Source organism: Halyomorpha halys, unplaced genomic scaffold (assembly GCF_000696795.3).
Source record: "Halyomorpha halys isolate HHAL.00 unplaced genomic scaffold, Hhal_1.1 Scaffold273.1, whole genome shotgun sequence".
NCBI lineage: Eukaryota > Metazoa > Arthropoda > Insecta > Hemiptera > Pentatomidae > Halyomorpha > Halyomorpha halys.
Window position 1 is genome coordinate 626,875 of NW_027106425.1, and position 27,089 is coordinate 653,963.

At 26.3% G+C, this 27,089-nt stretch overlaps 2 protein-coding genes across 3 annotated transcripts in view; one reads left to right on the forward strand and one right to left on the reverse strand.

Annotated features, from left to right (window-relative positions):
- Positions 1–13,835, forward strand: part of LOC106680658 (protein abrupt) — a 46,448-nt gene extending 32,613 nt beyond the window's left edge. For both annotated transcript variants that reach the window (XM_067044797.1, XM_014420526.3), the window contains one exon: positions 1,203–13,835. In XM_067044797.1, the coding sequence (XP_066900898.1) occupies positions 1,203–1,485 (283 nt within the window). In that variant the 3' untranslated portion in view covers positions 1,486–13,835. The remainder of the gene's footprint in view (positions 1–1,202) is intronic.
- Positions 13,836–15,138: 1,303 nt separating this feature from the next.
- Positions 15,139–25,755, reverse strand: LOC106680650 (uncharacterized). The gene is made up of 5 exons (XM_014420517.3): positions 25,672–25,755; positions 21,291–21,410; positions 18,891–19,092; positions 15,562–15,654; positions 15,139–15,461 (listed from the first exon to the last, which is right to left on the reverse strand). The coding sequence occupies exons 2-5, from the start codon at positions 21,408–21,410 to the stop codon at positions 15,328–15,330; spliced, it is 549 nt and encodes a 182-aa protein (XP_014276003.1). The 5' UTR covers positions 25,672–25,755; the 3' UTR covers positions 15,139–15,327.
- Between the last annotated feature and the right edge of the window lie 1,334 nt (positions 25,756–27,089).

Sequence of the window (27,089 nt, forward strand, 5' to 3'; positions counted from 1 at the left end):
AATGTATTAAGAAAAAATCAAGCGTTGCTCAGCAAACTATTTTAAATTGTAAACATGCTATAGGGAAGGTCTTACATATATATTTTCCAACTCACTTCTAAAAATCAGAAAAGTATAAAATATGCTCTATGGATGGTTTGCCTCCAAGTATAAAAAGTACTATTTGATTCCAAAAATTACATGGAAAATGAAGGACATTTGTTGTTAGTAATGGACATTTATTTTAATAAAGTTCTTTAGATGTTCTCTTAAAATTATTAGGCTTTTTTTTTTTTTTAATACAAAATTTCCATTATTAACCGGTACATCTGGTATGCCTAAGTCGTTACTAATTTAATTTTCAGTTAACACATTGTTTGTCAATGTCTTTTGCATAGTTCTCTTTAAAAAATCTCATTAATTAGATATTCTTTAACTTAAACACAGGCTGCTTCAATGATGGTTTAGTGGTCAGTTATGATTAGAAATAATGGAAACTGAGCCTCAGTTTATCTAATGATTTTTAGTATATTTAGGTATGGAACAAATTCTTGTTAACATTGTGGTGAAGGTAAATAAGTAAAATAAAGAAGTAACGACCCAGTTCAGAACTTATAAGTTACATTTGGCTAACCGCCTTTCATACGCAGCTGCTATTTAGACCATCGACAGCTGATTTGTTTTTTATTGTCTCTTTAAGAAATTTTGAATCTTACTGTACAACTTTTTCCACCTACTAATTCAAAGTATAATTTTGATTAAAGTTTAATAGTTTAATTTTCTTTTTTTTTGCTGTTCCTCTCATTAATGGCTTATTGAAAAATAACCAAGTTTTTGTTCTTACAATCATACTAACAGGCATATTGATATTTTCACCATCCATTATTAAATTATTACTTTTGGGGTGTATATGTAAAGAAATTATGATCTATTTTTTACTCATGGCTGCCTTTGAAGTGGTCCAGGTGGGATTCAAACCAACAACATTCTGAACCAAGCACTCTGAAACCTGTACCCCAATGTGCTAGGCCATCACATTCTTAATATAATTTTATCTGCTATTTATAGTGTATGATCATTACAACTTTCCAGGTATTTTGTAGGATTTAAAATGTGCTAGACTCTTATTCATAATCTCTGCTATTCATTCTGTTTATTTAATGATTTATTAATTTTTATTATATGTTTGATTGTTAATTTATTTCAGCTTTAACGTTTTCTAGGGTCCGTGAATTTTGGCATGAACCCCCATCTGTTGAGGTAATTAGTAGATTACAACGTAAGGAACTATCATTATTTAAAGCAGCTGAAATGTTAAATGTGACTGTTACCACATTGGCCAATTATCTTGCTGCTTTAAACAAAGAAGACGTTGATGATGATGATGAAGAAACAGTGGATAGTGTAGCTTGTGCTCAGCAAGCTCTTAGTAAGAACCCTGACATAACAATCGTAAAAAAAGAAAAGCCGGATGATGCGTCAACTAGTTTGAATGGAAATAATTAGTGATTTATTGTTATAAATGTTAACTATTCGTGTGGAAACTATTTTTTATTTATATATACATATATATGTATATATATTCATACATATTTATTTATTTGATCTGAAATAAAAATGAGTTGTAGTCATCGGTATGTAGTACACTTATTATATACTATTTAATTTGATTTGTTTTTTAGATTTTTTTTAATGCAAGCTTTGTTAACTATATAAAGCTGTATAAATGAATTACTGTTCTTCTGATTAAGTTAATTTGGTATTTCTTAAGCTACTTATGAATTAGTAATTTTTCACTCGTGTAGATTGACACTAATGTTGATTTATATCATGGCTGTTTTCTTTAAAATTTTTATACCAATTTTTAAAATTTTTGGTATTAACTAGCTTTTCTAAAAGTTACTACATTTTTTTTTCTATCAGTGAATGATAAGCTTTATACTTATAACATTATCAGCTAGCTGGTATTCCCAAATAAACATAACTATTAATAATTTAAAATTATTAGATATGATTTAACTGTTTTTTTTCCTATGAATTGAGAGTACATTTGCACAAAAACATATTTTTATTTTTATTTCTTTTTCTTTTCTTTTTTTTTGTAATTTTCCTATTTTAAATTTATTTATTGATTTTTTTTATTTTTAGATAAAAGCTTATTAAAAAATTAAGATTGAATTCTGTTTTCTATTTATAAGACTGTTATTTATTTTATTTTTGTAAGCATAATTAACATTGGCAAATATAAGAATATTTCTAGTTGTTTGGAAAATAAAAATGATAAGTGTAAAATTAATTTTTTTCCCCAGAAGAAAAACAATAAAAGAAAATAACTTCTGGTTACTTCAATACCTATTTTAAAAACTTGTATGAAGTATATTTAAATTTAAGTTATATTTTATAAAATCATTAAGTTATTACAACTGTACAGTCTGCAGTTACTGCACAAAATTATTTTTAATTTTTTTTTCCTATTCTTGTTTGTAACATGCAATTTTGAAAATTAATGAAATTTCTAATGAAAATCAGCTGAAATGATTTAGTCACTGTTTTGATGTATTTTAATTGTAATAATGTACTTGTGTATGTATATACACAAAGTTTGAATAGGATATCAATGTATCCTACACTATCTAATCAACTTAAAAATTGTTATACACCCAGTTTTGTTTTCAATCCATAATCATTACCATAGAATTTTTGTTTTAAGATCTTACACGGTTTCTGGGAAGCAATTGAAAAGATACTTATTTTGCCTCATTCCCCTGTTTTGGAACTTAATTAGTTTACCACCACTCTCTTTTATGTGTTTTATAAATGCAAAACAGAAAGACTTCTTCATTATCGGTAACTTATTGTTTAGATTATAAATCTACAATAACTTCAGTCTTTTAGTTTGAATTCTCATGGTTATCATTTTGATAATTTAAGCATGAATTAAGATAAGCAGAAAAAATCTAAATATTTTTTCCTGTTAATATTTTATATAACTGCTTTTTATGATTTTGTCTAAAGTATTCTTAAGTTTTTGTTCTTTAAACTCTATTTTTCAATGCTTTAATTTATATTTTTCCTGAAGTGAGCCTGAGATATTAACCTCAAAACTGTGACATAATCACTGTATATTTTACATTTATAAAATTAATGTAATTAGAAATCATTGTTTATTTAAATTATTGAACAATTGAAAGATTCAGTATAGAGTATTTATATTTCAATTTATTTGATTGTATTTCTGCAAAATACATGTTATCGTATTCCTCATTTGGAAATGTATTTTTTTAAAAATCAGTATCTACTTGTAAAAATTTGTTTACTTAAATTTATTAAAACATTGATACCAATGATTATAACATACTGGTTCAGTTTAAATATTTTATGTAATGGCTTGTATTTTGAGTAATGAAAAGTTTTTTGATCAATTAAATTAATCTTGATTACTTATTATTTACTCACATAAATAAAACTACAATTGTTAACATATAAGAGATGTATATTGCTAATTATCTTTGTATTTGTGAAATAATATTAATTCCATCATAATTTTAAAAATGACCATCTAAATATGAATTCTGAAGATGGAATTGAATATCGACCCATTTCTTATGTTGAATATATTATTTACAGCTTTAAACTTACGTCAATATTACCCATTTATCAATTCTGGTATGTTTTGATTTTGATAATAATTTTAAAAAAATCTTGTGTTTGTCAATTATTGATAGATACAGAAAAGCTTATTATCACATCATCTATTAATTTTGAACCTGAGGTTGTATGCTGCGATTTACAAAATATATATAATGGATTTTTTAAAGACTTAGATTTATTTTTATTTTAGTATTTTTTTCATGACCTTTTTGAATTATACAAATGTATTATTTAGAAATGAAAGGGCACGTATATTTTAATTATATATATTTCATAGGAAAAACAAAAAAAAAAAAAAAAATCGGACAGAACACCACTACATTCGCTTGTAGTTGACTTTGGAAATTAATCTATTTCTTATTTACACACACACACACACACACACACACACACACACATATATATATATATATATATGTGTGTGTGTGTGTGTCTGTTAGTATGTATATTTGTGTGTATCTGTATCTATATATAAGCATACATTCATTATTCGAATGTTTTTTTCTTTAATGAATCTGTTTAAATCAGTTTCCTTAAAGATATGTAAAGCTGTCATTCATTAAATTGTATGTTTAGGTTAGTCTTAGGTTCAAATTCATCCCTAATGACGTGATTTATTTTTCATTTTGTAAAAGTAATTTTTATTAAATGTGACTGAATGAAAAAATTACATTTAAGTGATTGTTTTTTTCTTAATTTGTATAGTATTATTGTCCAAAGTTTAAAAGTATTATCCTCTAAAGTATACCAAAGCTTTGAATTTTGAGTCAAAAGAAAAAAAACTGTATGTTTTTAGTTTTGTTATTGTTATTTTAAATACTTTAATTTTTCTGTAGCTCTCATGCATATGAATATTTAAGAATCTGAACAGTATATATTTATATGTTTTTTTTTTTTTTAATAAATATCTTCTGAAATAATGTTAACTGATAATTGATGTAAACATTTTTGTGATTGAATTGTAACTGATATGCATCTCACCAACTCCATAGATAGCTAGCTATAAATGCAGTTGGTTGAAAAACAATAATTAAATTTAATTTAAAAATTCAGATAATTTTATTATTTGATTAAATTTAATTTTAAAGAAGGTTAATTGATTTAGAATTTTTGTTTCTGATGTGAGTATTCTCATAATTTTGAAAGGTCGTTTTTTTGAGGAAAATTAAGTGATTTATATATACTACGTGTATTTTATCTATTTAATTATATGCCCACCTTATTTTAAAATTTTGGTTATGATTTTTTAAATCTATCAGTTTGTTATATTGTAATGTGGTCGGTATTTTATTCCTCTATTCACCTAAATACTCAATAAATTCCTAAGTATAAAAGAATTCTTCAACATTTAGGTTAAAGAAAGGAAACTGATTTTATACTAACATTTAGGTTTTAAATATCTATGGAATATACATGTATGTATTCTTTGTTTAATTTAATAAGAAATCATATTCTTTAAATATGTGGTGCAATATAGGTTTCTATATTTTCTATTTTTAGTATCAAACTGTAATACTATAGAAAATTAGGGCATTAAAGTACATTCTAGTTTGTTTGTTTCTTTATTCTAACATTTATATATTTATTAGTTATCATATTTTTTGTCAAAATAGTAATATTTTTAGGATTGTTTGAATTATATTGGTTTATTTTAACAAACTAATTCCTAAATTAATATCAGTATTTTTATAATTGAAAGTTTTCTATTTTTCTTGCTATCAAATATTTTCAAAGTTTATTTTGAGAAAATCCATGATCCAAAATGTTCCAAAACTGGCTCTGAAATGAATTTTAAGGTTGCTTCTTTGTTAGAATATTGATTGTAATAGAAATGAATTTGAAAATATGAATCACTATGAATATTTTTTTATCATTTAAATCTCAAGATATTAAAAATAATTTTACATTTGAATAACTTTATGTAGTTAGTAAAATTTTGTTATTATTTAATCCAGATCTATGTTGATGATTACTTAGTAATATATTTAACTTTTTAAAGGCTAATCTTCTTTGTGAGTGTATTCAAATGTCTCTTAGATCTCAAAAAATGTTTATTACAAGTGCGTTATGTTCTGTCTGTTAAGTTATGCTTTGAGAACTTTTTGTTTTTTAAATTTTTGATCAAGTTTTCATTACTTCCCCTACTTAAAGAAAAATTGATAGTATTCATTTAATTTATAAAAGATATATATTTAACAAATAGTTGGTATCAATGAAGATAATGAAGTTTCTTGTTGGTTTAAGCATTGTTTCCTGTGTATTTGTATGTATAACATGTTGTACTGTGACTTTTAATTGATTGAATTGACTTGGGAAAGGATTTTGGTCATTGATTACAAGCATGAACTGATTGATCCATACTATTCCATTGTTATTTATTTTTGATCTATTGTAATTATTTAACGTTGATACATGAATATGCTTTCTAAAGGAAATTATTTAGAATTAATTCATAGGTGACTTTTTAATATGATGCAAGAATCAATTTTCCATGTAGCCAATAATTTTTAAATGGTTCTCAGTGGCTTTAGTTATTATTTGTAATACATCTTGGATGCCATGGTTTTGCATGGTTAAATAATTTTATATCACCAAGTAATCATCATCCGTTTATTTGGTTCTTCCTATTTCTTACATCTTATTCAAGATGCTATAGTTCACTAAATAATCATGAATTAATTAATAGCATGTTATGAAACTGTTTTAATATAGCTCCTAATTTTTTTAACTAATACTAGATGAAGAGTGCTGTTTGAAGTCCAGGAAATAGCTCTTTGATTTTCTGATGAAACAACTAATGGTTATACTTTTTCCTGGTATTTTTTTAGACAGAACTTTTGTTTAATTAAATGTAGATTGTGCATTATTTCAAAGGATTGTATGAACTCCAGTTTGAATTCAGTTATGTAAGTTTCATCCAAGAAACATTAATTTAAATATTCATTGTGTCTCTTCATTTGATTTAATGCATACTTTATCCATATATCAGCATTACTTTATGTTTATATCTTTTTAACAAGTATGGTTCTAGTGCTTACTTTACTGGAAGTAGATGAAGTTAATTTTGATTGTCCTTGAGGGAAGTAATTTAATTTGTTTTATGGTTATATCAAGTAATTATCAACTCAACCACTGATATTTCATTCCCTTGGTTTGACTTAATTCTGACCTTCATAATTGGCAAAATTGTGTTTTCCTTTAAAAATCATTCACAAAGCTGTTAAACTTCCAAATAAATTTCAGTGCTTTCAGTTGAAAAACTAAGGGCCTTATATTTCCATCTGGGGGTAAGTTTTAATCGGAAATTATACCATCGAACCTCTGTTTCTTAGTACTATGGGTGCATTAGTTACAACCTTTTCAAACCAAGGTAACAATATGTGTGAAATAAAATCAAAACATCATTGATGGGATCAATTTTATGTTTCTGATGGATGATGTAAGTAAACTTGCCAGTGTATACATTTACACCATTGTGTTACACAATATTTATTGAAAGTCCGTGAAAATATATAATTCTGTCAGTGGTAGTCAGGTTTCATAATAAAATCTTGAATATATGGAGGTATTTTTCTTGAATGTTTGGTTTTAAACTGTCACAAATTTGATTATTGTTGATGAGATTTTGAAAATTTACTACAAATTATTGTATATTTAGAAGAATATGCTTTTGCTGATGGGAATTGATTTTCCATCTGATTTATATCTAGAATACATAACTTGTTTAATTTGCTCATCATCCCATTTGTTTGGTAAGGTTGATCTTTGAAATCAATATATTTTTTAGTTATTTCACAGGTGATAATTCATTTTTATTTCTAATTTCCTCAGTGAAGTATGTGTCAGATGTATTAATAATTTAGATATGGACTTTTTGTGATTTATTTAATATTAACTATTGGCAGCCTCAAAGCTTACCCAACTAATGTTCAGTTCTGATTAATCTTATTGCATGACATTTAAATACTCATTGTGGTGTAACTCCACAATTTTATTTTACCAATAGGTTGATTTTTATTATCCTATATTTATCCCACAATGTTGAAATAATATATAATTCTTTGAAGGAAAGGAATAATTCTTTCTCATCCTTAAATTGTTCTACTCAAATAAGCCAGCAATTAGATAAAATTTTAATGGTAAATATTTTCATTCGGTTTAGTGAATGATATTTAATATATTGCATCATCCTTGACCAAAACTCCTTTCTCCTGATAAGAATATAATGATGTTGCTTGATTATCTATTATTTATTTGTTTTTATATTCTTGATGAGATATGAATTATTTTTTGTTCCATCCATTATATTTGCTTAGATGTTCATCGGCCCTAAATATGTTTGATTCATTGCTCTATTGTTACTTTATCACTATTGCTAAAACTTAAGTTCTTTATTTATACTAGTCTATTATTTCTATTAGAATTGGAATATCTTTTGATTTGATATAAACCTATGTTTTGAGATCAAGTAATAATTTAAATAATTAGTCTTTTTTCTTTTATTAAAATTTATAGTTTGATTTCTTATTAGATTTAAAATTGTATTTACTATAGCCTGATATTTCTCTCATCTGTTCATCTCAGAAATATTTCTTCAGTGGCATTTGATTAAAGAAACATGTGACTATGAAATATTTTTATTTTTGAATTTACCAGTTGTCATTATTTTCTTTTTCTTTTCATTAATATTTTTTATGGTTTTTATTGTTTCTTCTATGATTACTTTATGAATTAATAGGTACTTAATTGACAGACAATTTTTAAATTGAAAATAAACTGTTTCCGTAATTTGGGGGTAAATTTTTGTAAAATCATTTAACTTAAAAAAAAAAATTGATTTTGTGCTTGTCTAGTTGCACCTTTGTTAAAAGAAAATTGGTTTTGTACGTTTGCATTTAGTTTATTTTTTTAATTAAACCAATGTTAACTGAAAAGGTTACTAAATAACTGCGACTGAAAACTAAATAACCTATACACTATTTTGGATCTAAATTTAATGTGCATATAAATGACATTTATTATTATATAATTAAATTTACTCTGTGTCTTAATTTGTTAAAGATTACATATATTTGTATATGTAATGATGTATTTTTTACGTTTATATTTTATGTTTTCATTAGATATTAAGAAAATATTGTCAACCCTTTGAATTATTTTGTGTCAGTGAATAAATCAACAGATAACCTTTCAGTTTTAAAAAAAAATTAGTAGCATTGATAAACTAATCAATACTGTATTTAGAATTACCGTTTCATTGAAAGAGTTATATTGAAGAAGCTATCCTTGTTCCGATTAAAATGATGGTTTAGATTTTGTGGATAGGAAGAAATTCAACTCATAACTTTTTCTACTCCACATTTTATACAATCATGACGACTACCAACATTATTTTATGTTTTTAAAAAAGTTTAATCAAATCCTTAATCCTTTTTTTGTGAATTAGTTCCTTTTCAGATGATTTTATTCTTTTATACTAATGTATTGTTTTTGTAAATTTTTATGATTAGTTAATGTCTGAACTGCTATCTAAAACATAAAATTACTTGAAGTGGGTGGTCAAAATTATACAAAAAAAAAACTTATATAACTATTTAATGAATGCCACCATTTTGGTTCCCTTTTTAGCACTATAAAGAGGTAACAGCTCCAAAAAGACCCACAATCATATGGGAAAAGTGGCCTAAAATGTTGGCATTCAATAAATAGTTCATATTTTGTTTTGTTTGATCCATTCATTATAATAAAATATTTGGTATGATTTGTTACATTACTTACTTTATCCAATTATTTGATGGATAATGTTATTGCTATTTTTGATAAGTTTTATTTGAGCCCCAATAAACTGCTTACAATCACAAGAAAATTTAGTGTATTAACGGTTGATTTTTATGCCATTATTTTTGTTTATTGAAAACTTTTTCTGTGTAATTAATAAATTGATGAACCATTCGGTGAAATAAAGATTTATTTGTACTTAAAAGTACTCATATCATTTCTGTTAATGAACTCGTCAGACTTGTTACTACTGGTTATTTTCAGGTTATGGTGAGGAGCCAAAAATATTAAAAAAATAAATAAAATAAAAGCTAGTTATTCTATCGTTTTATTCTTAATGTGTGAGTTGATAAGTCAATTATAAGTTTTGTTGTATTATGATTGAATAATTCAGGTGTTAAATATATTTTTAAATTAACATTCAATATTACTAAATAAAAGAAAAGATAATATTAAGGTTTAGGTAACCCTAGACTTAGTCCCACCTAATTTGTTTTTAATGTATTTTATTTGAAAAAATTCAATTTCTGTTAATCCAAGTACTCATAGCTTTTTATGAAATTATATTTGATTAATAAGATGTCTTTTAAAAATTTGTTAATAAACTGTCCTTTCTCTTCAGGTTTTGTAATTATTTTTGTTGTACAAAATGAAGTTAGCTTGTAATTGACTATTTAATGATTTTTGTTTTATTTTATTATTTTAGTACAAACAATTATTAATATAAGGTTTAAAATTGTTTTTACTTAATTAGTTCCTTTAAATTATAACAAATCTTTGTTTATTATATTTACAATAGAAAAAAAAAGTGTGATGTCAAAATGTAAAACAATGTGTTTTAGAGTGCATTTTATACTTTTATATTAATCCGGCTTATTTAAAGTACTGAGTAACTTTGTAAGCTTAGCATTGGCAATTGCTGGTTCCTTTTGATGAAATGGTCCTTCTAATGCATTTTCATTGTTTATCTCCTTTTTAAACATTTTCGTTTTTTGATATTGAGTTAAGAAATAATTTTAGTATTCAAATAAATAAATTTTGTTTTATGATATGATAATATATACAAAGTATGATTTTGTTTTTTAATGAATTATGCTAACATAGTGAAATAAGCTTTTCTGGTAGTATTTTTATTTAATTGCTATTTGTCAGTTTAGTTTTCAAATATATAACAGTTTTATATAATTACCAGCTTTTATGGTTAGTGGCCTATTACTGTTAAAACATAAATTAAGCATTTTAGTATGTAATAAACAAGGAAAAAGTAAATTGAATTCTTTATCTTTCATTTATTATGAAAAGAAACAGCATTTAATTTTTGGTGGATATTTTGTGATATAAGATAATGAATAGTATAGAGTGATTGTTGATTTTCTATAACTGATTATGGGTATGCCAATTGTGTGTTCTAAATAAAAAATACAAAAAAATAATGTTTTTTAAAAATACAAAAGGTTTATTTTGTTCTAATTTCATGTCAGGATATGATAAAATTAACTGACCAATTCACTAGTGCCTCCTCTATCAAGTGTGATAATGTTTTCTGTTAATGTGAAATTTGATAACATTCAAATAAGAATTCTGGAATATATGAATTCTTCACTTTTTCTGGCTGTCTTTTGGAACGATCTGTTACGTATTGCTCATTGCTTTTTTTTTTTTCTTAGTTGAAATTACATTTGCAAGGTTTAAGTAAAATTATTTCAGTTGCCAATGGTTTTATATTATTAAATTTGCCATATGTTATCTCTTTGTATATTTTTATATTTATACCTGTCTGAATTTTAATGATTTTTACATACATTTATATCTTTAAGAATTATTTTTGGCAGCTAATTTCCAATAATTATTGATACTCTAGTTGGCTGCTTTAAGCTCATGCTTTAATTGTAAAAAGAATTTTTGGATTTTATTAATTTTTTTTCTATTATCTATTTTCTATTGGCACCATTCTGTTAAATATACTTTAAAAGAAAAGTAAGCATTATATCTTCTGTATAAGTAATTATTGTATATTTTCATTTAACAGGTCATTTCATTTTTCAAATATGTCATGCAGCTTATAAATTAATTAATCTCGGATGCAATGGTGAAAATGCTTTCAATTTTACTACTATTAGCCTTTGGTGCATTGAAAATATGAAACTGAAATCCTAATGAAATTTTTTATTGAATTTTAATGACTTGTTAAAATAATAATTTAGTCTTTTAGACTTTTTAGATTAAGTTTTCCTGTTTTATGTTTTTATTATGCATCATTTTCAGAAGTTTTTTGTGTAACTGAACTGAAATTTACCAAATGCTTGTGTTGGTCATATATTTAGTCATTATTCTATATTATCTTCATCTGAATTTGGTGTGTGAAATTCATTAAAAAAATGAATAAATGTGATCAAATTTTGAGTGATAAAACTGGACTTTTGAGATCAATTTCCAATTAATAACAATATTTGCTATATTGAATTTACATTATTGTAAACTATTGTATAAACTTGTTGGTTTAAGATATTCTTTGTTATTTGCTGTTTATAGGTATGTTTTAGCAAATAATATTTATTTTACTCAAATACTTAAAAAGTTCCTTTAAGAGATAATTTTGCCTTACTTGTAATCGCCTTTAAGGTACATAAAATAAAATGTCTGATAGAAATGTTTTAACATTATTTTATTCATTTGTTGCAGTCGTAATCATATTATTTTTCAAGTATTATTGCTATTGATTTTTAAACATTTATTGTCTCTTGTGCCTTCTTAAAGTTAATTTAGAATTACTTTCCTTTGGTTGCTTTGTAAATTTTTTACGATGCCCTCTATAAGCTTAAGCAACAAATTTAGATTCTAATGTAGGTTAAATTAAATTGTAAATATTTATTTATCAATTGGGGAGTTTAAATCATTTATATGGACCAAAATATTATATCATAAATTAGAATTGCATTTATATGTCTTTAATAACATAATTATGACAAAGTATTTGCAGTACTATTTTTTTGGATAGTTTAATTAGTTTTTAAATATAACTTTGACAAATTTTAATATAGTGGTTTAGTGTGATCTATTTGTTATAAAAAAAAGACTAAACTTGAACTTCCCTATTGATAAGAGATGATTTGAATATTAGATGGATTAATAGAGTGTATATACAGCCAAAGAATTGTAAGGTGCTTGGGGACATTAATTTGCTTCCAAATGTCATAGTTCTAAGTTAGTCACAACTTGTAAAAGTTGTGTTTGAAAAGCCTTATATAATGTAGGTATTAGTAAGTGTAAGCCATAATTAATCATTTTGTGACTGATATCTTGCTATGGCCTAGGATTTTGACGCCTTACAATAACAGTTTGGGTCAATATTGTATTAAAGTACTTCACCATATTTGTAGCATTAAAGAATATGGACATTCACAAACATAAACATACATTTTCATGGATGAGTGCATTATATACATATGTATGTGTAATACATACATTTTCAAGGATGAATGTATTACATATATGTAAACACAAAGCTAGACAGCAGTGGTTCCTATATATTTCCCTCCAGTTAGTTCTATTTGACTTTATTTTAGATGACAGTTAACTTATTCTGCTATCTTCATCAAACCCCTCCTCATTCTGCAATCTTCTATTGGCCTAATATTGTTATTCTTTTTATTGATAATCCATCAAAATTATGAGATTGTGAGATTGATTTTAATAATTACCTAAATCTTTTTCAATAATTCTGAGGCAAAAGTGCTTTGATATTTTTTAGCTTGAAATATAAAATATTGAGTACTCCTGCATTCATAATAAAAGTATGTTTATGTAGTTTTCCCTTGTAATTTTCTTAATATTGTTAATTACTTTTAATTTTTCTAAACAAAGCACCCTCTTTGTCGACTGTATATACTCTAAGAACTTTGGGTGTTCCTGTCATAGCATGTGTGATTGACTATATATGTATGGAAGGGTATGACTGAGCATTGAAGTTAAATATGGTTTGATTTTATTGTTTTAAAAAAAAAGAGAGATGAAAATTATTTGAGGGCGTTCCATTTAAGCTGTTAACACATATGGAATTACAATTGTATATATATTTATATACCCATGACTATACATATTATGATAGTAATAGAATATTCAAAGCTAATTAGCATATATTTATCATTATATATGTGTATTGTGACTAAATTTATGCAAACTATTTATTTTGATTCCTATTTAGTATTTAGGTAGTATGATTGTGCATTAATTATTGTTGTGCAACTTAAGACTATTATATACCAAAAAACATTTGTACTAATGATTCTACTAGAGTATTATTGTATCATATATTTAGCTTACATATCAATTTTATTTTCAGATTGCTTATTATGTACCACCTTGGCACTATGTTTTGGTATATTAGGGGTATTTTTACAAAGGAAAATAAAAGTTGTAAAAATTCATTTGCTGTTTTATTTAGTTTTTTCCAAAGGAGGTGTGTCCTTTACTTTTTCATTTTTTGTTGCCCTGATGGATATCTTCACTTTTGGTGGAAATGTCGGCAAATAAATAATGCACAACAATTTTTTTTTGTATTTTGTGACACCTTTCCTCAATCATCACATTTATTTAAACCTTAAGTAAACTATATCATACAAAATATGTAATATAATAATGTATTATTTTCTAATTCAAGAATTAATTATAGTTCTAATCATCCTAATCTATCAAAATATTCTTCAACAAAATCCCATAAATCACCTCCTATAAACATTAAATGCTTTATGTGCTTACTGTTAATTCTAGTCATTAAAGAATTGAGATTAAAGTAGACTGATGAATGAAAATACTAATAAATAAAGAGCTGATATAAATACCTTTAATTTATTCAACAACAATTTTCTTTTTCATGATATAAATAAAATTTAATCTTTATTCTTTGATTATTCATTGGTGACCATAATACTCCTAAGGGGCATATAGGTTCAATAAATTAAAGGATAGAATATTGTTGAATTAAAATAAAATTCATTCTTTTTTTAGGAAAATGAAATTAACTCATTCCCTTTATATCTTTTTATTCATTTGCTACAATAATACTCCTTAGTGGTATTTGATTTCATTGAATAAAAGGATAAAATGTAATGAAATTTATTCTTTTTCTAGGAAAATAAAATTAACTCATTCACTTTGTAACTTAAATTGCATGTGAGATATCTGGAGGGTTGTAAGTTTTGTTTTAATAAGAAAATGCTTTAATCACTTGAAGAGATCTATTTAATTTAATTTAAATTGGTATATCATAAACAATATGTTTTCTCAATCAATATATTTGAATATATAGATCTTATTATTAAAAAATAAAGTTTTGCAACATTAAGAGGGAAAACAATGGGTTTAAATTTCAATGGTATCGTAGTTGCATTTTTAATAAGAACTCGAAATATATCTTTTCTTGTCTTGACTTATACCAGTATCAAATTTTTTTGTTACTACTACAAATTTATGTGTTCCTTCTCTATTACTTGATTCCCTTCTGTAGCATAACATTTGTCTATCATTATTACATAATGTCGAAAACAAATTCTTAAAGTTGGTTTGCTAATTGTTTCTCAAATACCAATATTGTTAAAGGATTTGCAATTTACAAGAAATTTATTATACATAGATTTAATGTATAAACCTATATATTTAAGATTAAATAATATCATTTTAAAATCTTAAGGTAACATTGAATTATATGTACATTAAAATACAAGGATCATAAAAATTTCTTAATCATGCCCATTTATTGAACAAGATATCAAAATCAGAATTTGAAGAAATAACTTTTTGATAGTAACATGTATTGATAATTAAAAGTAATTTTGTCAGTAATGATGTACTGTAATTACATATACTAGTAATATGTATTTTCATATGCAACTGAACATATAATAAATATGAAGTATATATTTAGTGGCTGCAGTCCTTTGCTGTTCTGAAAGTAAGATCTGTAGGCTTTAGATTGAAAAGGGCAAGGCTTTCAGTGATACCAGCTGGCAAATTTGCAGCATCCACTTCATCACGAGTCCACAATTGATAGCTTTCTAAAAGTTTAAACAAAAATTTTAGTATGGGAAAATTTTTTATTATTGAGGAACAATTTATGTTTTTAATTTGTAAAGTAATTAAAAGTTAGTCAAATACCTGTGTAATAGAAAGGATGTGAAGTACAGCTATAAAATAAAGCGTAAGAATCATAGTTTACACCAATGAGGTTTAGTTTTTCTGTTTTCCAAGCTGAAAGAAAAATTATTGTATCAATAAATTAAAAGGATTTAAACATCTTACCCTAGGAGCAATTAAATTTATTTATAAAATTATCTTTATAGTCATTTATTTTAAGCATTCTCTATAATCCTGTTCTATACGTTAGTTGACTATTGTGTGAGTACTTATATATTACTCAGTTGGATAATAATTAATCAAGAGGTCAGTTATTTTTTTCTTTAAATTACAGTAGTCGATGTTTCCCCTCAAACATGTTGGCCATTGTTGGGTAAAAATAATTCAGAACAAACAATGAATAAAATTCAATATTTTATTCATGAATACTGAATAACCCATTTATTCTATTTAAAAATTTAGTCTATTGAATAAATGTATTCATCATTTTTAAATCTGTATTCATTTAAAAATAATTATTTAAATGAAAATATTTATTTGAATAAAAACATTTGTTCAAATGAAAAAAAATAAAATAAAAATGTTTAATTTGAATTTCATTTTTTTTTTATTATAAAAAATGATAGTTTAAATAAAAGTATTTGAATATAATTAAATTATTTAAACTAAAATTAATTTATCAAAAACAATTTTCATTTATCATTTTCTTCTATTAAATATTAATTATAAGGAAGAAATAGAAATATGTTTCCTACTGTTATTACACTACTTAAAAGATTTTATAAAAGTTCAGTGTGCTCCCAGCTATGGATGAAGAAGTTGTTGCTGCTGCAGTAATTATTGTAGCTTCCTTAGCTATCATAATGGCTTAACTAGCATAAAAAAGTGTGTGGGCTAAACTGTATATTGCTTGGCATGAGTTGAAGAGAGCCTTCCAAAATTTCCTCCAAAAACCAGCAATGAGAGATCAAAGAAGTTACATTACTTGTTGGAGATGGATCAAGACACCTTTAAATTAAATAGTAAGGTTAGGATCGAGTACCTTCCAGACATGAGGTGGAGAGGTATGACTCCTTATCCTTGAGCCAAACCTTCCTTTATCCAAATTTGAGCTTATATCACTCAGATAATTGAAATATGTTAAAGTGTAAAAATTCATTTTGTATTGTATATACGTTGCTCTGTGGCAAACTGTGAATATATCGATTGTACCGACTTACAACGGTTTTATAACAGTCGAGTAGGTTGCCGTCAAAGTATTGTTTTGTGTGTGTTATGTTCTTGGTTCTCACTACAGTGAGAACGTTTTATGTTATCTAACCGTAGCTAATAAAACAGTAAGAACATTTTATTTGAGTCCACCACCCTCGCGTTCAACAAAATACATCCCCTCCATAAATTTCTGTCATTTTTTCTGGGGTTCAGGGCCTCTTTTTAGGTTTAAGACCTAACGATGGTTTAACAGGTAACTGTAAGCAATCTGATTGACTTAAAACTATTTGAGACAACAAAACAATAGTGTTTAACAAAAAATAACTTGAAAATTAACATTTTACATATTTAAGCCGTTTAGCTCTCCAATTAAGGAGAAAACAGCATTGGGTTTGAAATAAATCGTTCTTACCAAGTATCAAGATTTCACCTTACTAATTGAGATGTAACAACAAACCACTCAAGCAAATATTCTATAAAATTTAGTATAAGAAATTTAACTTTAATAAAAGATCTATGCGTTAATATGATTTGTTTTTCCCCCCATTTCCTACTATAAATACAGCGTTATGAAATCTATTTGTGATGCACAGTGGCCAAAATCATCACCTTCAAGCGGCCAAAGTTCTGATATCCATTTAAACTGGTCAGGATGGTGTAAAAATATTTAATATATTCTTCTTTTGAAATCCTACTGAACAAATATTGGATTGAAATCCAAAAATTGAATTAAAAAAAAAATTAGAGGTTTTTCTAGTGATTCGTAACTCATTTCCATCTGCCAATTATTTTCAAAAATGGCCACCGATTACGGGTTTAGTTCCGAACCTGACAGCACTTTATCAGCAAAAATGAAAAAAAAAAAAATGTAAAATTTTAAAACTGGGTTTGGAATAGCTAACCAATGAAACTACTTTAAACCTTGGGAACGTTTGGAGTGACTAAGTTTTTCTATTAGAAATACAAAATACATGAACTAAATATTTAATTAGATGGATTCAAGAAGTAAGTGCTAAATTATTTGGTCTTACCTGTTTAAGTAACGTCCATATTAAAAAAATAGTGAATTTATACTAGGTAGAGACAGTAATCAGAAAATGAGATAAGTTAATAATGCCATCGCAGAAAATTCACTATACTTGAATAAAAAAAGTGGAAATGATTACTCATTTTATTGTTTTTAAAAATTGCAAGACATAAAATAATCGTTGCGATAACATCTTATACTTCAAAATTTTCAAATCTTCAAAAGAGTTGATCTAATTAGCAGTTTTTCCCGCCACTTTTCTTAAGAATCGCATTTCCGCTTCCGTAATTTGGCTTGCATGTTTCTTTAGAGTTATTTCTGAATTAATTTATATCCAGCTTTCTGACCCATAAAGAAGAATAGGCAAGAATATTGAATTAAACTGGTGTAACTATGTGCTTACTTCTCGTTTGCTTTTCAGCGCTGAAGAATGCACCGTTTGCTTTTCTTATTCGGTTCAATATCTCTCATGGCCTATTCGTCCATCCCTACTAGATGATAAAACTTTTCCACTGTTCATGGTTCTGTCCAAGACAATTAATTGCCTTTGTTGTATGACCTTTGAGTATGCATGATTTTGTTCTTGCAAGGATTTATACTCAATCCTTTCCTTTTAACTCTTCAGACTGTTCATTGACAGCTTGTAGATGTTCATATCTGCAATCACCGCTGTCATCTGTATATATGAAATTTTCAGCACTGGGAGGAGCTCTAGTTTCCTACAGCTGCACTAGGAATTCTTTTGCATATTTTCCACACATGGTCCGTCACAATATTGAATAGGAAGAGATTATTGAGTTTCTCAATTAATAACATTATTCTTTGAATAAATAATCTATGAATACCCATTAACGAACTCAAAATTATTGAATATAATATTATTTGAACAATACCCGATACTGATGTGGATCCTCTGCACGACGAGTAAATTGCCGAGGAAATTTTAATACAAATCTGATTCAAATAAGCTAATCATAATGCTGATAAGACAACATTCATAATTATTATTAGAAAAAATAAACAAATTAAATGTAGAAAATAAATAAAACTTCTAACTAAAAACTAAATGTATGATCAAAATAGGTTAAGTGGCTAAAACGAGGATACTTACAGTACCAAGGCTTAGCTTTTAGGTTTAAGGCAGTTGGTTTGATTTCATTAACAATGGTGTAATCTGATGAAGATTTCTTATACCAGAAATAAAATAACTTGGAGTAATATTCCTTTGTTAATGCATAATTATCTATCTTCACATTGACACATTTGTCGTCTAATGCTGGCTTACTTCCTACGATTTTCCATTCACCTCCTATCTGAAAAAATAAATTGAATGTTGTAAATATAACATTTAATTAGTTTTATTTAAAGTACTATTTCTTTTTAGACTTAAGACTTTCATTGAAGTCATATACCAAGATTTATTTCTCGGGGTCACCGCCGAATAAATACTGACCGACCCAGTTGAGAATCGAGCCCACTATGTTCAGTCCAACAAGCATAATATATATATTCTAATGAATTTCATTCTTTAAATTAAAAAATAAATATATAAATGATAGCTATAAGATCTACTATCGATCGATAATGAAAGGTTATTGAAGAATCCCTTTGAGGAGAGATAATGAACCCCAAAAGGGTCTTCCGAACTCGGAGTTGGGAAACGTTTGGTTTATCAGAATTTTTTTTTTTCTTTCCCTGGATTTTGTAGAAATTTATTGATATTTCTAGAAAGAACTTTGTAGTTTAGCGCCTTACCTACTGAACAATTCCATGGAATTAAAATTAAAAATTAGTCCATCACTATTGATGAAAAAAAAATTGAGTTTTTACATCTGCCAAATGATTAAGAATAATCTAATAAAAATGACTTATTTTATACTGCACAACGTTTCTTGTGTTAAGGTGTGAATATTCCTTTCTGAGATTTCTCCTGCTTAGGAGGCAGTGAGTAATAATACACACAGTTAATCAGTACATTCTAGTACAATGTTTGGAAATGTATGTTGGACTTTTGCATCACTTTTAATTTCACTGTATCTCTCCTTCCTATACCTTTATTTCCTTTCGTAAGGACCTACAGCTAGTTGAGTAATGACGTTCCATCCTTTCATGACCGTAGTACCTTATAGGATTAAATTTCCTTCCTGCAAGGACCTATTATTCCAAGTCAGATTCATATTTATTACACTTCAACCAGTAACGCGAAAGATGGGTCTGTCGGACCTAATTACAATTATTTGTCTCCTTTTTATATCAAATCATACGTTCGATATAATTTAGTTATTTATTTATTTATATATAAATAGATTATAGCTAAAATAGTTTATAACCTAAAAAAATCGTGGAAAAATAGATATCGCTATTTGTCTCTCAGAACCACCTGTCGCGCTGTGAGTTAAAAACTATTTAAAATGATTTTTCAGAGAAAAAACTAAATTAATTTCTTTTTTTCTGCCAAAATATTCATTCAAAACTCCTCGGGTATACATTTAACATTATTACAACCATTGAAAAAGTGAATTTCTGTTCTTCTAACACATAGCAGGTTATACTGGTTATTATTTATGTTTTATACCTTTATAAAGCCTGTATTACGCTACTAAAGTATATATCTAACTTTTATAAAAGTTTTCTTTTTTCAAAGCTGCGATATTACACGGTCATATTTGTCGTCAAACTCTGCGGGAGACAAAATTAGTGTGGAATAAAAGAAAAATTCTCAAACAGTTTATTTTATATTTACTGTTTTAATTTGTTTACTGAGAATGAATTTGTGCAATTTTTTGTAATTGATAGGGCTCTAAGACACATCCAAGTTTCCCGTGGATCGTGAAGTTGTAAAACTCAGCAATTTTTGTGATTGAAATTCACAAATCAGCAAATCTAAAGCGAAAATATTTGTTTTTCAATTGCTCCGAAAATACATATTTAAAGTTGTTGGGGTGAGTAAAAAGAAAGTATCAACTTTCCCTCCCTAAAAAAATTATATCACTTGCTGATTTTCGAAAAAAAAAATTGAAAGAAACCAAAAAGTTTTATTTATCGATGGATACGAAAATAAGTATTTTTCGGACTTTAGATTTTCAAACAACGAATATCAATGGTATTTTCTCCAAAAAAATTGTTTTATCCACTTTCCTAAGTCCGTCGGTCCTAATTTTTTCAATATTTTATTCATACTATGGCTATCCACAAAATGTAAGTTATAAAATTTACTAAATGACAGTAATAATTAAATGAAATGTTAATATAAAAGGAAAAGTTGAAAAAAAAAATATTAAATTATTTCCAAGTTCAAATAATGACACTTCATCACCCTTGTGAACGAAGAATTCATCTTTGTAAGAAATCACGAATGAAGGTTTGCTTTTCTTTTTTTTTTTTTTGCTATTTTTCAATTTCAGGGGCTTTTTAAATATTTCTCGATCTAACTATCTTCAAGTCTCCTCTTCCCGTCCTTAGACTTCATAGTCTCTATGTAAGGATTAATGCCAAATCTGCTAATATTTACCTGTCTATAGCTCAACTCTTTCAATGCATTGGCTGCTAGATCTGGACATGCTTTGTATGGCCATGCATAGATGACTGGAATGAATGCAACACACACCAATAAATATTGAGCCTTCATCATCTACAACAAAAATTAAATAGTATTATATAAGATATGATTTTATGATTTGAATGAATTCTTTAGCTTGAGAAAAAAAAATACAACTATGTAATGAAAGAAAAAATAAAGATGCTTCATTATTTTTATATTGCTGCTTTGCTTGAATATACTTGATAATAAGGGTTTCTTTATCTGCTGTGCTAGATGCTAGATGCTATTATCCCAGAGCTAACAGGTTTTTCAAAATGTAACCAGTCAACGATACGATCTATATAATATGTAAATATAAAATAAAATGATTTATTTTTATTTTTTAGATGTGCCACTATTCAAGCAAAGCAGCGATATTTATGGTTTCTGAATAATCTGATATTAACATGAGAAAATCTTATGAAAATTATGAATTTCTTTAGACACTTTGTCATTCAATTGACTTGTCAATTAATAATAATTTTATATTGTTAAATAATAGATTCTTTTAACAATAATAAATAGCTGATAATTCAAAAAACTAACTTATACATTTAAAATTTTTTATAGCACATTAAAACTAATTTATTGCTTTAAAAAAACACATTTATATAACTGTTTATTTCTTGGATTTAATTTATTCTGGAAAACTAATAAATTATTTTTAAATTTATACTGGCAGCAGCAGATATAATTTAAATTGATACAAATTAATAATGTATTTAAATTTATTTCACAGTTTCCAAAATTATTTTTAATGTTTCAAAAGCTGTTCATAAGAAAAATAGTTTCTTTTGTGAAGAGATTAGTTAAAAACACAATAGAATGATTTATAAGCTTATTTTTATCAAAATATAATGATAAAATAATGTACTTAGTGAAAAATTTACAAATTATGTAATACATGATAAAAGAATATATATAATTTTATGAAATATGGAAATCATCTAAATTAGCAGCTTGGACAGTGCTGCTACCTATGCCCTCTGTTAGAACATCTCATGAATTAGGGATTTGGAACTGTTAGTAGCTAAAGAAATAGTATTTCTTGACATTTTAGTATTCAAATCGTGTATATTTTTATTTTTAACTGTCAGACATAATACTTAATCTAAATACACAACTGAAATTATGAATACTTAAACGTCAATAAACAAAATTGGTGTATACATAGAGTAATGAAGTTGTTTTATTATGTATTAGGTAAATGCAATTATAATTAAATTTTCTATTATACTTGGATGACATCATACTTTTTAATGAAGTTTGTGATCATTTATGTACATAGCTATCACTTTATAAATGTTTTGAAATAACATAACATTTTTTAAATAACTATAACAAATAGTGAAATCCTATCTCCAAAAAATAGTAGTAACTTCACTGCCTTAATCAAGGACTTAAAAGTTTGAAAATGCTAATTAAGAAAATTTCTTGGGTAATATTTTAATAGCTTAGATTCAGATGTGTTCATACATGTACTTTATTTTATTTTTTCAAATAATTGAACATCATAAATACCTCACTACTTATTACTTTATAAAGTCCATTAATGACTGTAATATTTTATTTATATTATTTTATTATTATAGGGGAATTATCCACTTGTGTCGTTATTGCCTTCATTTGCTGACATATTTTATTCTTAGCTTAGTGCAATGCTAGAAAGTATCCATGAAACTATTTTGTTTTTTTCTATTAATTTTAAATAATTAGTAAACATTGTTAAACTGAGTGAAGTATTCCACATTGGTTCAAATGTAGTAGATAAAATCCCAAGTTTGTGAGCACTAAGGAATGTGGTTGGATAGTGCTGCTACCTACATGGCACACCGACGAACGTCTTACAGTTAGAGACTGAATTTTTGTCCAATTACATATTATTTTTTCTTATTTTTTTAAAAATAATCAGCTGTCCTAAATTTGGATTCTTCCCAAATTCTTATTTGGCGACACACCGGGCCGATTACTTAAAAGGTCATGACTCAAATTTATTCTGATTACAACATCCAAAGTCAATGATTTTGTACTTGATAATCTCATCTAATAAATAGATATAATTCTTAACGAGCTCAAAAATGTTATATTATGGAAAAATTTGAGTTAGGTTTTCTTTTAGCATATCAAGGGAGAATAATCATATGTATGTTTTAATATATTGAAAACATATTTTTTAATTATGAATGTATTTTTATAAACAAAATTATAATAAATCATAGTTAAAGAGTAATTATTTAGGGGTAAATAAAACATTAAAAAAAATTATAATATAAGATTATAAGATATAATAAAAAGAATAAAATATTAAATCCCTTTATGATTTCTTAGATTAGGCATGTTTATATTATTTAATCATCTATCCTTATCTATAATTTGTGGCTGACTTCCGTGTGAACAGACGTCTTTTGTTTTTTGTGTAGTTCATTTTGGATTCAATAGGTTTCTATTCAGTTTAAAAAAAAAATTTTTTTTGATTTTTTAGAAACTATGAAAAAAATTCTTGTTTCCCAGTTTTATTTAAAACTATTTTTGGCTTGAAGTAAAAGTTTAAAAAACGAACTCCTATTATATGATTAATGATTTCAGTTTCATTTATAAAACAATGTTTTTGTTACTTATTTTATAACATACCTTTAATCAATATGTCTGTGATTTTGGACTATAATTACTTTATCTTTTGTTTATTTCTCAGTTAGGATTTTTTCATAACACATCAACATTATACGAAAGAAATAATTGTGTATGTGGGCTGTACCGTTTTAAGTTTTTTCATATAGATACAATTCCGATCTCTGGACTTACAGAAAAAGCGTTTTGTGGCATGTATGCTATTAATTTTATTTTTAGAGCAATTGAATGTTACTAAATGGGTTAATAAGCTCAAATATGGCTCTTATTGATTTTGTTAACACTTTTTCTATTTTTTTATTGTTCTGAGTAAGTTCTAAAACTTTTAAGGTTTTATCGCAAAAATAATTTCAGAAAATTACCTTTATCTCCAGAAATAGTTAAATAAATTTCATGAAAATTCGTGGTGGAATTTTTAATAAAAGAAGAACATAAAATTATGAAACAAATTTTTCTAACAATAACGCGTACAGAAAAATTTGAACTTTTTTACTTTAATCACAGGAATTATGACTCATTAAAAAAAAGAAAATGGATCCAAAGAAAATTATTAACATTTTATATTAAATTTATTTATTTTTTAAAAATAATTCTCGTCTTTTTTGGTTGTCACAAGTGCCCTTGAAAATTATATTCAAACTATTGGCAATCTAGACGTCGGTGTGTTGCAACCACACTTAATTTTACTGTAACTGTTTGTTGAATTTAGTTGTATATTACAACGATGTTGTACAATTTTTATTTGCTATCATATTTAAAAATTCTTTCCTAATTATGGATGAGTTCATTGCGTGTTTCATTTTAATGGCAATAAGCAAGTCTCTTATATACTTAATATTTTAAAAATTGATTAATGATTCATTTGGACTAATTTAAATTTAATATAGAAAGGTTTGAGACTGGCTTGAGAATTTTTCTCAAACCCTTTCTTCACATTTGTTACATCAAATTCTTTTCCATATGGTTTAAATATATTGATTGATGACTAAATTTACATTCATAACTCTCTGTGAAGTTTTTAATACTTTTTATACTTTTTTGTTTAATGAATAATTTAAATTTTTATAGAAATCTAAATATGACGTATTTGTGAAATATTAATTTTCTGAAATAATTTTTCGCTTATTTATATATATATCAAAAGCGAAGCTTAACTCTTTCTTAATTCTTAGAAACAAATCTTATTTGATTTATTTAGAACAAGGAGTGCGGTCTGGCATTAACACATGAGGTAAGACCTCTCTCCCTATTCAAGAACTGTTCTATTTAAAAAGATTAAGAAATTTATTTACTAATTTCGTTAGGCTTAAATGAATTTTCAATTACTTAGACGATTGAAAAAATATATAATAAGTGAATGTATGTATAATTAAGTATAATAAAATTTTAAAACCTCTAGTATTTGGGGGCTGTATGATTTTTTTTTATAAACGTTAAAAGAATATTGTTAAACTATTCTTATCAAATTGGCCTCTGCAATATTAATAAAAAAAACTGAAGTAAAAGTTTTAAAATAATATCTGCCTCCAACGATGTTGGATTACAAGGGTCCTAGTTGCCTGACCTGTTAGTAGAGGGAATTGTAAAATTTAAGTCAGTAAAGTGTGTTAGTTTCAGAATAAATGGTATTTGTAGTTATGTTGAATAGTAATTAAATTTACTTCAATATAATTGTTTTACGTACCTTGTTGGGAAGTACCAAATCAGCAGACTAGAAAAGTGTTAAATCATTGCTTTAGAGGCTACATTTATTGGTATAAGGTTATCTAATCAATTGTGATAAGATATCATCAAGTACTCTCAGAAAAGAATTGATTGTAAATATCGTATGCTTGACCCTTTTCAAGGATTTGAATAATTTTCTATTCTTCCTTTTTATGCATTCGAAGGAGTCTCTGTCTATAACAAATTACAACAGGGTCCAATATGGCCCGTGATACCGTTTTATGCGGCCCATGTGAGCTGATTAGAAAAAAATTAGTTCGAAACAAGATTTAAAGGAGATTTTATTATTTAATATAAACAAACTTATCCATACATACTGCTTTATAAGCTAGTTAAAATAATTTAGTGATTTACAGTGACTGAAGAAAGTATTTGGACATCTTGTCATTTCTTTATGTAATGAATTTAAATAATAATAAAATAGTTTGAGGTTCCTTAGTAAAAAGTACTATTAAAACTTGTTAATAAACTTAATAAATTCAATTAAAAAAATTGATTATAATAAAAATGTATTTAAACATAATTTGAACACAAGGAAAAAAGTATTTGCATACTATGTTTACTGTTTTCAATTAATGTTATAAAATATTTCGATCCATTAAGCTCGTTTTAATTTAGCAGATCCTAATGCCAAAAAAAAGTGAACTAAGTGCCGCTACTCGCGAAAAAGTTGTATTATTTCGAAATCAAAGAAAATCGTATCCCGAAATAGCGGATTTGTTAGGTATTAATTTTTCTACCGTCAGATATGTAATTAAGAGATTTGAAGAAAGAGGCACAACTGCAAATAACCGGCGCAGAGGACGTACAAAGAAAGTAAATGAGAGGATGAAAAGAAAAATCAAAATTGAGGCGATAAAAAATCCAGGAGTTAGTGCAGGTGGCCTAGCCATATGGTCGAATCGACTTCGGGTGAGACCCAGAACTGTGTGAGCATAACAACAATTAGAAATGTTTTGAATTCTGAAGAAATTTACAGCAGGGTCCCGAGAATGAAACCTTGTCAGTGTAAGCAATCGCAAAAAAAAGGCTCTTATTTGCGAGGGATTACATCGAAAAACCCTTTAGTTTATGAGAAAACGCATTATTCTCTGATGAGAGTAAACTTAATTTGTTTGGATCTGACGACAGAAAAACAACATGGCGAAGGAAGTATTCAGGAGGCAAAACGTTTTAGTAACTATAAAACATGGAAGTGGGAGTGTAATGGTTTGGGGATGTGAAGCTTATAATGGTGTAGGAAATCTCGTGCCTGTTGAAGGGATTTTAAATGCAGAACGTGGATTTTAAATGCAGGATTATGCGCCATAACCTGCCAACCAGTACAGCCAAATTAGGAATTCAGGATCGGTATAAGTTTATGCATGATAATGATCC